The sequence below is a fragment of the Anopheles marshallii genome, chromosome 3 (genome assembly GCF_943734725.1).
Source record: "Anopheles marshallii chromosome 3, idAnoMarsDA_429_01, whole genome shotgun sequence".
In the NCBI taxonomy this organism is placed as follows: Eukaryota; Metazoa; Arthropoda; class Insecta; order Diptera; family Culicidae; genus Anopheles; species Anopheles marshallii.
In genome coordinates, this window is record NC_071327.1 from 37,239,005 (window position 1) to 37,249,990 (window position 10,986).

General features: G+C 45.0%; 2 protein-coding genes across 2 annotated transcripts; both read left to right on the forward strand.

The window, feature by feature from the left end:
• The first annotated feature begins 1,438 nt into the window (after window positions 1-1,438).
• LOC128711612 (cullin-associated NEDD8-dissociated protein 1) lies at window positions 1,439-6,324 on the forward strand. Its single transcript, XM_053806493.1, has 8 exons — window positions 1,439-1,474; window positions 1,992-2,161; window positions 2,401-3,067; window positions 3,178-3,436; window positions 3,508-4,909; window positions 4,982-5,871; window positions 5,946-6,092; window positions 6,179-6,324. The coding sequence occupies exons 1-8, from the start codon at window positions 1,439-1,441 to the stop codon at window positions 6,322-6,324; spliced, it is 3,717 nt and encodes a 1,238-aa protein (XP_053662468.1).
• Window positions 6,325-8,345: 2,021 nt separating this feature from the next.
• On the forward strand, window positions 8,346-10,436 carry LOC128713755 (translation factor GUF1 homolog, mitochondrial). Its single transcript, XM_053808622.1, has 3 exons — window positions 8,346-8,398; window positions 8,459-10,232; window positions 10,311-10,436. Exons 1-3 carry the CDS (start codon window positions 8,346-8,348, stop codon window positions 10,434-10,436), a joined length of 1,953 nt encoding a protein of 650 aa, XP_053664597.1.
• The last annotated feature ends 550 nt before the right edge of the window (window positions 10,437-10,986 follow it).

Below are 10,986 nucleotides of genomic sequence, written 5' to 3' on the forward strand. Positions count from 1 at the left end.
TGGGTGCCCGCATACGCAAATCGCGCTGGAATGGGTCTTTTTCCGGCAATTACATCGGATTTAAATAGACAACTAAAACATGTACATAGCGAAACAGACAGCGTAGGTCGAACCTATTGTTAAAGTAAATAAGTAAAACAAGATATGTAAAGAAATAAAAGTATAAATTGGTTAAAATCTTTAACAAAAACCATCACGTGCAAAACATTACTTTACGCGGCGATGAGAAAATGTAAAATTAACTTTCTCCTCGATACTCTTTCCAGACCTTATAAGGATATTGGTTTTCAGTGCAACAAATAATTTATGACTTGTAACAGTAAGAAGTCGAACTTTAAATTACATAAAACAGATATATGGTTGATTCGTTCCTCAGCAGGATATCGTTCCTGCCAACGAAAATAATTCGTCGAAACGGGGGGTTTTCGATCAGAAACTTCACTCGTGCTATTGCTAGTTGTGATGGGAAATCCGGAATGGATTCATTAACTCACTTTGACTCCGAAAACGAAGCAAAAAAAACCCGAAAGTCGAATCCGGTGCTCCGGACTCCGGTGTTGACTTTGGCCCACAGTCAACGCTAGGATCAGTAAATTTTTCAACTTTTTCATAGGTATTTAAGTACTGTTTATGGAATTTTGAAATTAATTATTGGTTCATTGATAAACGTACTGCAGGACCTACTCAATAGCACACTGGAGGGCATGGTACATGTAGTTGGAGTAATTCAACTCCAGAAATACATTGGGTTTTACCCATCACTAGTTGTTAGTTTTTCGCTTCTGTCAAATCGCACCGAAACGGTCCAACCTGCGTATAAGCTAACTTTGAAAGTCACGCAACGGAAAGGACGTGTGTGTGCGTATGTGTAGTGTGTGTATGGCAGAAATTGACCAAGATTGCTGTTTCTTCTTCGATAAAAATCTGAAGAAAACACGTTCGTTCCCTTCACGAACATACATTGCTCGTCGTTTGTAAACTCTGCACGCGCAAGTAGAGTTAACTCATTCCCAAAACTGCACAATTGTTAGTCACCGCAAAAGGCCGCTGTATCACTAAAATAGCGGACCGTGTTCGTGTCGCACAATTGTTCTCTAGGGTGTTGTGTGTACGTGTGCGTGTATGTGTGTGTATGTGTCCGTGCGTAGTTGTCAGTTTCGTTGCGGGAATCGGCAGAATTTTTCTTTGAGGTGAAAGAAATCGAGCACGAGTTGCAGTGCGAATTACACGTACTTGTCTGCGGATCATACGACATCCTTTGTAAAGGATATTTGTGCGTGCAACGAAAGAAACACACCCATCGAACAGTTTATCATCACAAATAAGTTGTCACACCGTGTGTTTTTCGTTGCGTGTGATATCGGCAGTCACAACAACAATTCGCAGTTTGATTTCTACCTGCTAACCTGCTGTGGGGGATAAGCCAACGCTCTTCAGAATGGCGTCGTATCAGATAGCGAATCTGTTGGAGAAGGTGAATATTTGTATGAATATATGGTTTTCTACATGCCACCCACAAGAAGAGCGAACTGAAAAGTGTACCATTGCATCTGGCTGCTGCATTTAGAATGACAATCTGCATCGATACCCCGTGCGTTGTGTTCTTTCTCTCGATACGACCAAAGAATGTGTGCGTATCACAAGAAGAGGTCGACTTTTATTGACGAAAGCGGAAAATCCTTCAAAGCAAAGATACTGCTGTCCTTCCGTGTACTATTTTATCTGTTTCGTTTTTGTTTTTGGCAAAAACATTAACAACCCACTTTGGGATAGCAAAAACTACCTCACATTCTGCTGTGTAGCAGCAACCATTGGAAAATGCTTACCAATAATTGTAACCAAACTTCACCAACGGAATGCAATCATACAAAATGTACAAATCATCGTAGGATGCCATGATTCTTTCATAAATAGAATATTGTTTTTTAAATTATAGTTATTTTCAATATATCTGATCGTTTTTTACCGGTTTCATTCGCCGCTGCCTCTAGATGACGTCCAACGATAAGGACTTTCGCTTCATGGCCACTAACGATCTGATGACGGAGCTACAGAAGGATAGCATCAAGCTGGATGATGAGTCGGAGAAGAAAGTCGTCCGAATGGTGCTGCGCTTGCTGGAGGACAAGAACGGTGAAGTGCAGAATCTTGCCGTCAAATGGTACGTGTGTAAATGTTCCTTGCTCCGTTTGCTTACGTTTGAGGTTATGTTTTAGTGCCCGTGTATGTATTTGCAAATCATCACAACAATGCTCAAACCCAGTTGGTATACCATTGGTATTCGTAATTACAATGGCTGTAGAGAAAAAAGTGGAATTGAAACACAAATGTAGTTAAATTGCAACATAACTGACATTTAAACATTCTCAAAATGAATTATTTGTAATTTTTTTTTTGCAGTCTTGGCCCACTGGTAAACAAAGTAAAGGAAAATCAGGTGGAAACGATAGTGGATCTGCTGTGCGCCAACATGGTGTCCAACAATGAACAGCTGCGCGATATTTCCAGCATAGGGCTGAAGACGGTCATATCGGAGCTGCCCCAATCGTCCAATTCGCTCGTGCCCAACGTTTGCCAGCGTATCACCGGCAAGCTAAGTGTGGCGATCGAAAAGGAAGACGTGTCGGTGCAACTGGAAGCACTGGACATACTGTCAGATCTGTTGTCACGCTTTGGCGACCTGCTTGTACCGTTTCACGAACTCATTCTAAAGGCATTGGTACCGCAGCTCGGTTCGGCTCGGCAAGCCGTTCGCAAACGTACGATAGTGGCCCTGTCGCACCTGTTAACCACCTGCAACAACAACGCATACAACAAGGTGATCGAACATTTGCTCGATGGTTTGGAGAAACCGCAAAATCCGGGCACCATCCGAACGTACATTCAGTGTTTGGCGGCGATTTGCCGGCAGGCCGGACATCGGTTGTGCAACCACATTGAACGCGTGATGTTCCTGCTTAATCAGTACAGCTTGCGGGATGACGATGAGTTACGCGAGTTCTGTCTACAGGCATGTGAGGCATTCGTGCAGCGTTGTCCGGAAGCCATCATACCACATATACCAACGGTACGTAAATAAATGTATAATGCCCTAATACCATTTGAGCTGTTTCCGTTCATGGAAATTAGCATATGAAATCAACGGTTATGAACAGCTATAGATTTTTCTTTACACAGATTGTGGATCTTTGCCTCAAGTACATCACGTATGATCCAAACTACAATTACGAGGCGGATGATGGTGACGGTGGTACTTCGATGGAGATGGAGGACGATGAAGAAATCGATAGTGAAGAGTACAGCGATGACGACGATATGAGCTGGAAGGTACGTCGTTCGGCTGCAAAGTGTTTGGAGTCGGTCATCTCGACCAGACATGAGCTGTTGGAAGAGTTCTACAAAACCCTTTCCCCGGCGCTTATCGCACGCTTCAAAGGTAATGGTGATTGCAAACGATTGCTCGCTTAACCGATATCTGATTCCAACTTTTATTTTCTTTGACCGCAGAGCGCGAAGAAAACGTGAAGTCGGACATATTCCACGCGTATATTGCCCTGCTTAAATCAACCCGACCAATGGGTGATGATATCGGTCACGATCCCGATTCGATGGAGCAGATCCCAGGCCCGATCAGTATGCTAACGGATCAGGTCCCTACGATAGTGAAAGCGGTACAACCGTTAATGCGCGAAAAATCGGTCAAAACTCGTCAGGATTGTTTTCTTCTGTTGCGCGAACTGTTGAATGCTTTGCCAGGGGCGCTTTCGAACCATATCGATCAGCTAATGAACGGCATACATTACTCGCTAAATGACAAAAACTCGACTTCGAACATGAAGATTGATGCGCTTGGTTTTGTGTATTGCATGCTGGTTGGACACAATCCGCAGGTGTTTCACGCCCACATACAACTACTTGTGCCACTTGTGGTAAATGCAGTGTTCGATCCGTTCTACAAAATTGCTACCGAAGCATTACTCGTACTGCAGCAGCTCGTAAAGGTTATAAGACCGCTCGATATGCAGACATCGTTCGATTTCACGCCGTACGTTAGCCAGCTGTACACGAGCACACTACAGAAGCTCCGTTCGCCGGAGGTCGACCAGGAAGTGAAAGAGCGGGCTATTGCTTGCATGGGTCAGATCATTGCCAACATGGGCGATGTGCTGCAACCGGAGTTGGTCACCTGCTTGCCCCTTTTCATGGAGCGTCTGCGGAATGAAGTGACACGTCTGAGCTCGGTTAAAGCGCTCACCATGATTGCTGCTTCACCGTTGCGCGTGAACCTCAGCCCAATCATAGCGGAGGTGATACCGGTACTGGGATCGTTCCTGCGCAAAAACCAACGAGCGCTCAAACTCAATTCTCTCACGCTGTTAGACACGTTGGTGACGCATTACAGCCAATTCCTGGATCCAATGTTGCTACGCAGTGCCGTGGCAGAGGTGCCACCATTGCTGAGCGAATCGGATCTACACGTTGCGCAATTATCGCTCGTGTTGCTCACCTCCGTCGCCCGGCAGCAACCGGAGGCTCTAGTAGGTGTGCACGAGCAGATTCTGCAGGAAGTAATGACACTGGTACGATCACCGCTGCTACAAGGAACCGCGTTGAACTGCACGCTGAAGCTGTTCCAGGCATTGGTGCAAGCGCAGCTGCCGGGATTGAGCTACCGTCATCTGCTTGCGATGCTGATGAACCCAGTGTACAATCAACAACAGCACGGAGGTAGTCCACTGCACAAGCAAGCTTACCATTCGTTGGCAAAGTGCATTGCCGCACTGACGCTGCAGGTTCCGAACGAGGCGTTAACAGTGGCAGGAGAGTTTTTGCGCGAGATTCAAAACCGTCGCAACGATTCGCATCTCATGTTCTACCTGCTAACCATCGGAGAAATTGGACGACATTTGTAAGTGTAAGGGGGGAGTACGGGAGAATAACGTGATTTAAACTAATCGTTTTCAAATTGCCGTCTTTGCAGTAATTTGCACACCATCGATACGCTTGCACAGACGATCTTGAACTGTTTCTCGGCCTCGTCCGAGGACGTAAAGGGTGCAGCGAGTCACGCGCTCGGTGCGATCGCAGTCGGGAATCTCAACCACTATCTGCCCTTCATACTGAACGAAATCGAGGCACAACCGAAACGCCAATACCTTCTGCTTCATTCGCTGAAGGAAGTCATTTCGTCGCTGTCAACCAGTAAGGCCGGTCTCGAGCAGCTATTGCCGTCAGTTCCATCGATTTGGACGCAGCTGTTCAAGCACTGCGAATGCTCGGAGGAAGGTTCAAGAAACGTGGTGGCCGAATGCTTAGGAAAGCTCGTGCTGGTTAACCCGGAAGAGCTACTTCCACGACTACAGATGGCACTGCGAAGTGAAAGCGCCCTCATGCGCACCGCCGTTGTATCCGCGATAAAGTTCACCATCTCGGACCAGCCGCAACCGATAGATCCACTGCTAAGGCAATGTATTGGTCAGTTTTTGTTTGCTCTGCAAGACCCAGAACCGTCGGTACGACGCGTAGCTCTGGTCGCATTCAACTCGGCCGTTCACAATAAGCCCAGTTTGGTGCGCGATCTCCTACCCGAGCTGCTGCCCCAGCTGTACTCCGAGACGAAGGTGAAGAAGGAACTGATCCGTGAGGTAGAAATGGGCCCGTTCAAGCATACCGTTGACGATGGGCTAGACATCCGGAAAGCGGCCTTTGAATGTATGTACACGCTGCTTGAGCAGGGGCTGGATCGTGTGGACATTATGCAATTCCTCGAGCACGTTCAAGCGGGTTTGCGCGATCACTATGATATTAAGATGCTCACGTATCTCATGACTGCCCGGCTGGCCGCCCTCTGTCCGAATGCTGTGCTTCAAAGTAGGTTTCGCAATGATTTAACGTCAAGTTGAACAATTCAAGTTAGACCCTTTTTCTTCATTTTTTTTGTGCAGAACTTGATCAATTTGTAGAACCACTTAGAGCTACCTGTACGCTAAAAGTGAAGGCTAACTCGGTGAAGCAGGAGTACGAAAAGCAGGATGAATTGAAACGATCTGCGTTACGCGCAGTTGCTGCTCTGCTACAAATTCCCAAGGCTGGTAAGTATACCTTTTTGCAAGTGTTGCTCAAACGTCCCCGGAATGAGTTGTTGACCATATTTTTCGGCTTTCCCATTTACTTATAGATAAAAATATATACCTGGCGGAGTTTTTAATTCTGATCCGCAGCTCGTCCGAGCTACAGCCACTGCTGGAATCGGTCCAAAAAGACTCGTCCGGACAGACTAACAACAATATCGATGGTCGTGATTCCTCGATGGATCAGAGCTAGGTGGAAAGGACAAAGAAACGCAAGGTGGATGGTGAACATAAGTAGTCCGGATCAAGTGTAACTCACCCTGTTTGCAGCTGCACGTTGGTCGATTATCGTTTCTTATCCTGTTTCCTTTCCTTTTCCCATTCGCCATCCTACCGGAGTTATTTTAAGACGATCCCAGACCCGGATCCTCTATAAATCTTTAACACGATCATTCAACATATTAGGTGCTTGCATTAATTTTGGTCATTTTTTCGTTGACTGCAGAACTGCGCTCGTTTGAAGGGCCTTATATGTCAACGTTTTGGTAACCGTAAAGTCTCAACTGCGAGGTTGTTTAATTGACTCCAAGTTTTATAAGATGTTCTGTGTAAGTTTCTTCAGAGTGAGTGATTGATTCACGCCCTATAATACTTCTATTATTTGTCGTTGACTTTGCCATTTTTCTAGCCCAAATTTTGTCTTTGGAGTCATGCATATCTGTCTCAAATCGCTGTTACCGAAATTTCCAAATAAGCAATGGTGAAGCTCCATGAACATTTGTTTGCCATGATCATACAGTGCTTGAAGCAGAAATTTGGTTTTGAGCATTATTTTCTGTTTCCGTACATTGAACGATAACGGTTAGAATAAGTGTCGTACAGATGCTATATATCCGTAATGACCCAACAATCATCGTAGACATGCACAACTGAATATTGGAACAAAAACTGTAACAAAATAAGTCACTGATCAACATTAATGCAGCACCCTAATATATACAGCAAAGTAAAACGATATAGAGGATAAGGTTCATAAAATAAGCAACGATTGGCATACGCATACGTATTCCTACAGGGAAAGAGATGCTTGCGACGTTTAAATACCCTGGATTTGGTTTTCTGATTGCACCGTTTCAAATGTGAGGCTTATGATTTGAAGGATCCGGATGGGATCGGATGAGAAAGAATGATGAGGGCAAAACTTTTTCAAATCGATACAGCTGCATCCGTCATATTTTGTTGCTTCCAAATCGTTTTTAATATTTTTTTTTCTTATGTAAAATGGCAAAAAATATACGTATGTGTCTGTGCTGCGCTATTACACATGTTTCGGAATATCTGAAACCGAACGGACTGTAACACTACATTGATTGATCGATTGACCCGCCTTTGTTCTGGTGGTAGTGTTCTGGGACAGTCCAGACTAAAAGAAACCCTGAACGTTTTCGGTTGATACTGGAGCAGATCACCTGCAAGGAGAATTCAAATGTAATAACATGATCGCAACACTATGAATAAATAAGCAAAATTAAGTGACAGCAAATATCGTCTACATTATATTTTTCTTTCGCTCCAGCATTGAAGTTTTACTCTTTCGTGTTCTGATGTACAACGAATTCCTATGACCGAATTCGGAGTGATTTCACGAGCCTCCAGTTTCTGCTGAAATAAAACTGAAATCAAGTGTCGTGATCAGCCCCGCCTGCTGAAACAAGAACGATATTTAATGTTCTAGCATCTCGATTTCGGTCTGGCACTAGCAAGAACTCAACACAGGTCAGGGCACTTGACCAAGGTCTAGCAACTCAGTGCTAGCCATCACTCGATTTCGGTCTTTCGGTTCAATGAAACCTTTGAATAATTGTTTTCTTCATTATCACACTACTCCTCCTGGTGCATTACAACACTACTCAGTCGCCAACTCCTGTATGTACCAGATTACCGTTACATAGTTACTCTGAGCTCATCATTGTTCACACATACTACAGCAGCACGGATAAACAGACATCCCTTTTTAAGTAAACCCGGATAAACGACGATGCACTGCACACGAAGAAAGAGCCCCCAGTTGTCAAATTGACGTTTGAAATGGCATGAAAAATTAAACCGACCGCCCGCAATGCGCTTGCCTGTTTGCCATGTGATTTTGACAGTTCTTCATAGTTGAATTGATGTTGTTGTCGGCGCGCCGATGGTTGTATAATATCAGCTGTAAATAACAGAAATGTGTGTTTTTATATTGTAGATACAGTGCTAATTAGAACGTGGTTGATAATGGGTTTGATAAAGTGTGGTTTATTTAATGCGCTTAGTAGTGTTAATTTTCGGTGAGTAAGGATCCGTCAGAATTCCAACAATTTCGTTTGCCAATTTGTTATTCCTTGCAGGAAGAGATTGACTGTCGGTGTTCAGCATTACTGTTTTCATACATCATCCTGCCGATTGTCCGACGATATCGAGTACGATGAGATACCGGTGTCTCGAATACGTAACTTCAGCATTATTGCGCATGTAGATCACGGAAAGAGCACACTTGCAGACCGTTTGTTGGAAATGACCGGCACCATAGCGAAACACTCGGGTAATAAGCAAGTGCTGGATAGTTTGCAGGTTGAAAAGGAGCGTGGCATCACGGTGAAGGCACAGACGGCATCGCTCATCTATCGACGGGCGGGCCATCCGTATCTGCTCAACCTGATCGACACACCGGGTCATGTGGACTTTTCGAACGAGGTGTCCCGATCCTTGGCCGCATGTAACGGTGTCATATTACTGGTCGACGCAAACCAAGGCGTACAGGCACAAACGGTAGCGAATTATCATTTGGCATGCTCGAAGCAGCTCGTCATTGTGCCTGTATTAAACAAGATCGATCTAAAAAACGCTCGTCCGGAGGCGGTGTGTAACGAGTTGCTGACGCTCTTTGACATCGATCCCGACGAGGTACTGAAAGTATCGGCTAAGCTCGGCACTGGGTGTGATGAAGTACTTGCTAGCATTGTCGATCGATTGCCAGCTCCGAACGCAAATCGTGATGCAAATTTTCGTGCCCTGATTTTTGACAGTTGGTTCGACAAATACCGCGGAGCGTTAAATCTAATTTACGTACGGGACGGCGAGATCAGCACAGGACAGGAAATCGTATCGTGCCACTCAGGCAAAGCGTACGAGGTGAAAAGTTTGGCATTGCTTCGGCCGGATGAACGCAAGGTCGATCGATTGGTGGCTGGGCAGGTGGGTCTGCTCGGATGTAACATGCGAACCAGTAAGGAATCGCAAATCGGTGACACACTGTACCTGAAGCGAAATAAAACCTGCGTCCCATTGCCGGGTTTCAAGCCCCAGCAGCCGATGGTTTTTGCGGGCGTTTATCCACCGGATCAGACGCAACATCCCGTACTGAAGAGTGCTATCGAGAAGTTAGTGCTGAATGATTCGGCCGTTACCGTCACGCCGGATTCAAGTCCCGCGCTGGGACAGGGATGGCGACTCGGGTTTCTGGGGTTGTTACATTTAGATGTTTTCAGCCAGCGATTGCAACAGGAGTACGATGCCGAACCTGTCCTAACGGCACCGTCAGTAACATACAAAATCAAACTTAAAGGAACCAAAGCGGTAGCGGCACACGGTGGCAATGAAATTGTGTACATCAGCAATCCTGCACTACTGCCCGATCGGACGATGGTCGAAGAGTATTTTGAGCCGTACGTGATGGGAACAATTATCGCACCGACGGACTGTGTCGGTGCCATTATTGGGCTGTGCGTTGAGCGACGGGCGGTTCAAAAAACATCCCTCAATATCGATAACGATCGCATCATGACCACCTACTTGATGCCACTGAACGAGATCGTGTTGGATTTTCACGATCAGTTGAAATCGATTAGCTCAGGATACGCGAGTTTCGATTACGAGGATCATGGCTATATCGAGACTAGCATCGTACGGATGGATGTGCTACTGAACGGTCAGCTGGTAGAAGAGCTCTGTACCATCACGCATACCAGCAAAGCGCAGAATCATGCGCGAGAGTTGGTACTTAAGCTGAAAGAGCTTATACCACGGCAAATGGTACAGATCGCTATACAGGCGGTGGTTGGTGGAAAAGTGTTGTCACGTGAGACTATAAAAGCATACCGGAAGGATGTAACAGCTAAACTGGTACGTATGCAGGAGCTTTCTATTTATTCGCTCCGGTTCATTAATTTAATATTCTTTCCTTCTGTGTTCTTTGTACAGTATGGCGGAGATGTTACCAGACGAATGAAGTTACTAAAGCAACAGGCTGAAGGAAAGAAAAAAATGAGATCCATTGCTAACATTAATGTTCCTAGGGATACATTTATAAATGTGTTAAAGCGGTAGTGCCAACCGTTGTCGAAATTAGTTGGAAACATCCGAAGAAGAATTTGTCAGTATTACAGTACAAATAATCGGATCCCGAGTTACGAGAAATATTCTAATTGTCGAAATATGCGTAAATCAATTAATTCAAGAGAGTTCAAGTTACAAAATTCGAGTTACGCGAATTTCTCTGTCACGCATTATTCGCGTAACTCGGGAAAATACTGTAGCTAAACATAGCAAGAACAATACAACAGAGTTCCATTGATGGGACTTTTGTATGCACTCAAGAATGCAAGAATTTTGTATGCACTCCGTTCATGTCTGGCTCATGTCATAAAAATGACACCGGGCGTTCCAGCCCGTAAAATTCTTTTGGGTTGACCACACATAATGGCGTTGATGCATGGCCTATAGAGGACTACTGTTGCAGGACAAGCGGTTATAGTGGCAGATAAGTAAGTATTCGACATTAACTAACCGCGCTCTTATGTAAGATTTTCAGCCAAAAGTTTCAAGTAATGATCCGCTTTATGATTCTGATCAAATTCGCATGCACATGGAATGTTAT

Excerpts from the sequence above, each read along its gene's own strand:
- LOC128711612 (XM_053806493.1), top strand. The coding sequence starts at position 1,439 with ATGGCGTCGTATCAGATAGCGAATCTGTTGGAGAAG. Across the intron at positions 3,437-3,507 it reads GCTTATCGCACGCTTCAAAG|AGCGCGAAGAAAACGTGAAG; the intron begins GTAATGGTGATT and ends CTTTGACCGCAG. Across the intron at positions 4,910-4,981 it reads GGAGAAATTGGACGACATTT|TAATTTGCACACCATCGATA; the intron begins GTAAGTGTAAGG and ends CCGTCTTTGCAG.
- LOC128713755 (XM_053808622.1), top strand. The coding sequence starts at position 8,346 with ATGGGTTTGATAAAGTGTGGTTTATTTAATGCGCTTAGTAGTGTTAAT. Across the intron at positions 8,399-8,458 it reads CTTAGTAGTGTTAATTTTCG|GAAGAGATTGACTGTCGGTG; the intron begins GTGAGTAAGGAT and ends TATTCCTTGCAG. Across the intron at positions 10,233-10,310 it reads AGGATGTAACAGCTAAACTG|TATGGCGGAGATGTTACCAG; the intron begins GTACGTATGCAG and ends TTCTTTGTACAG.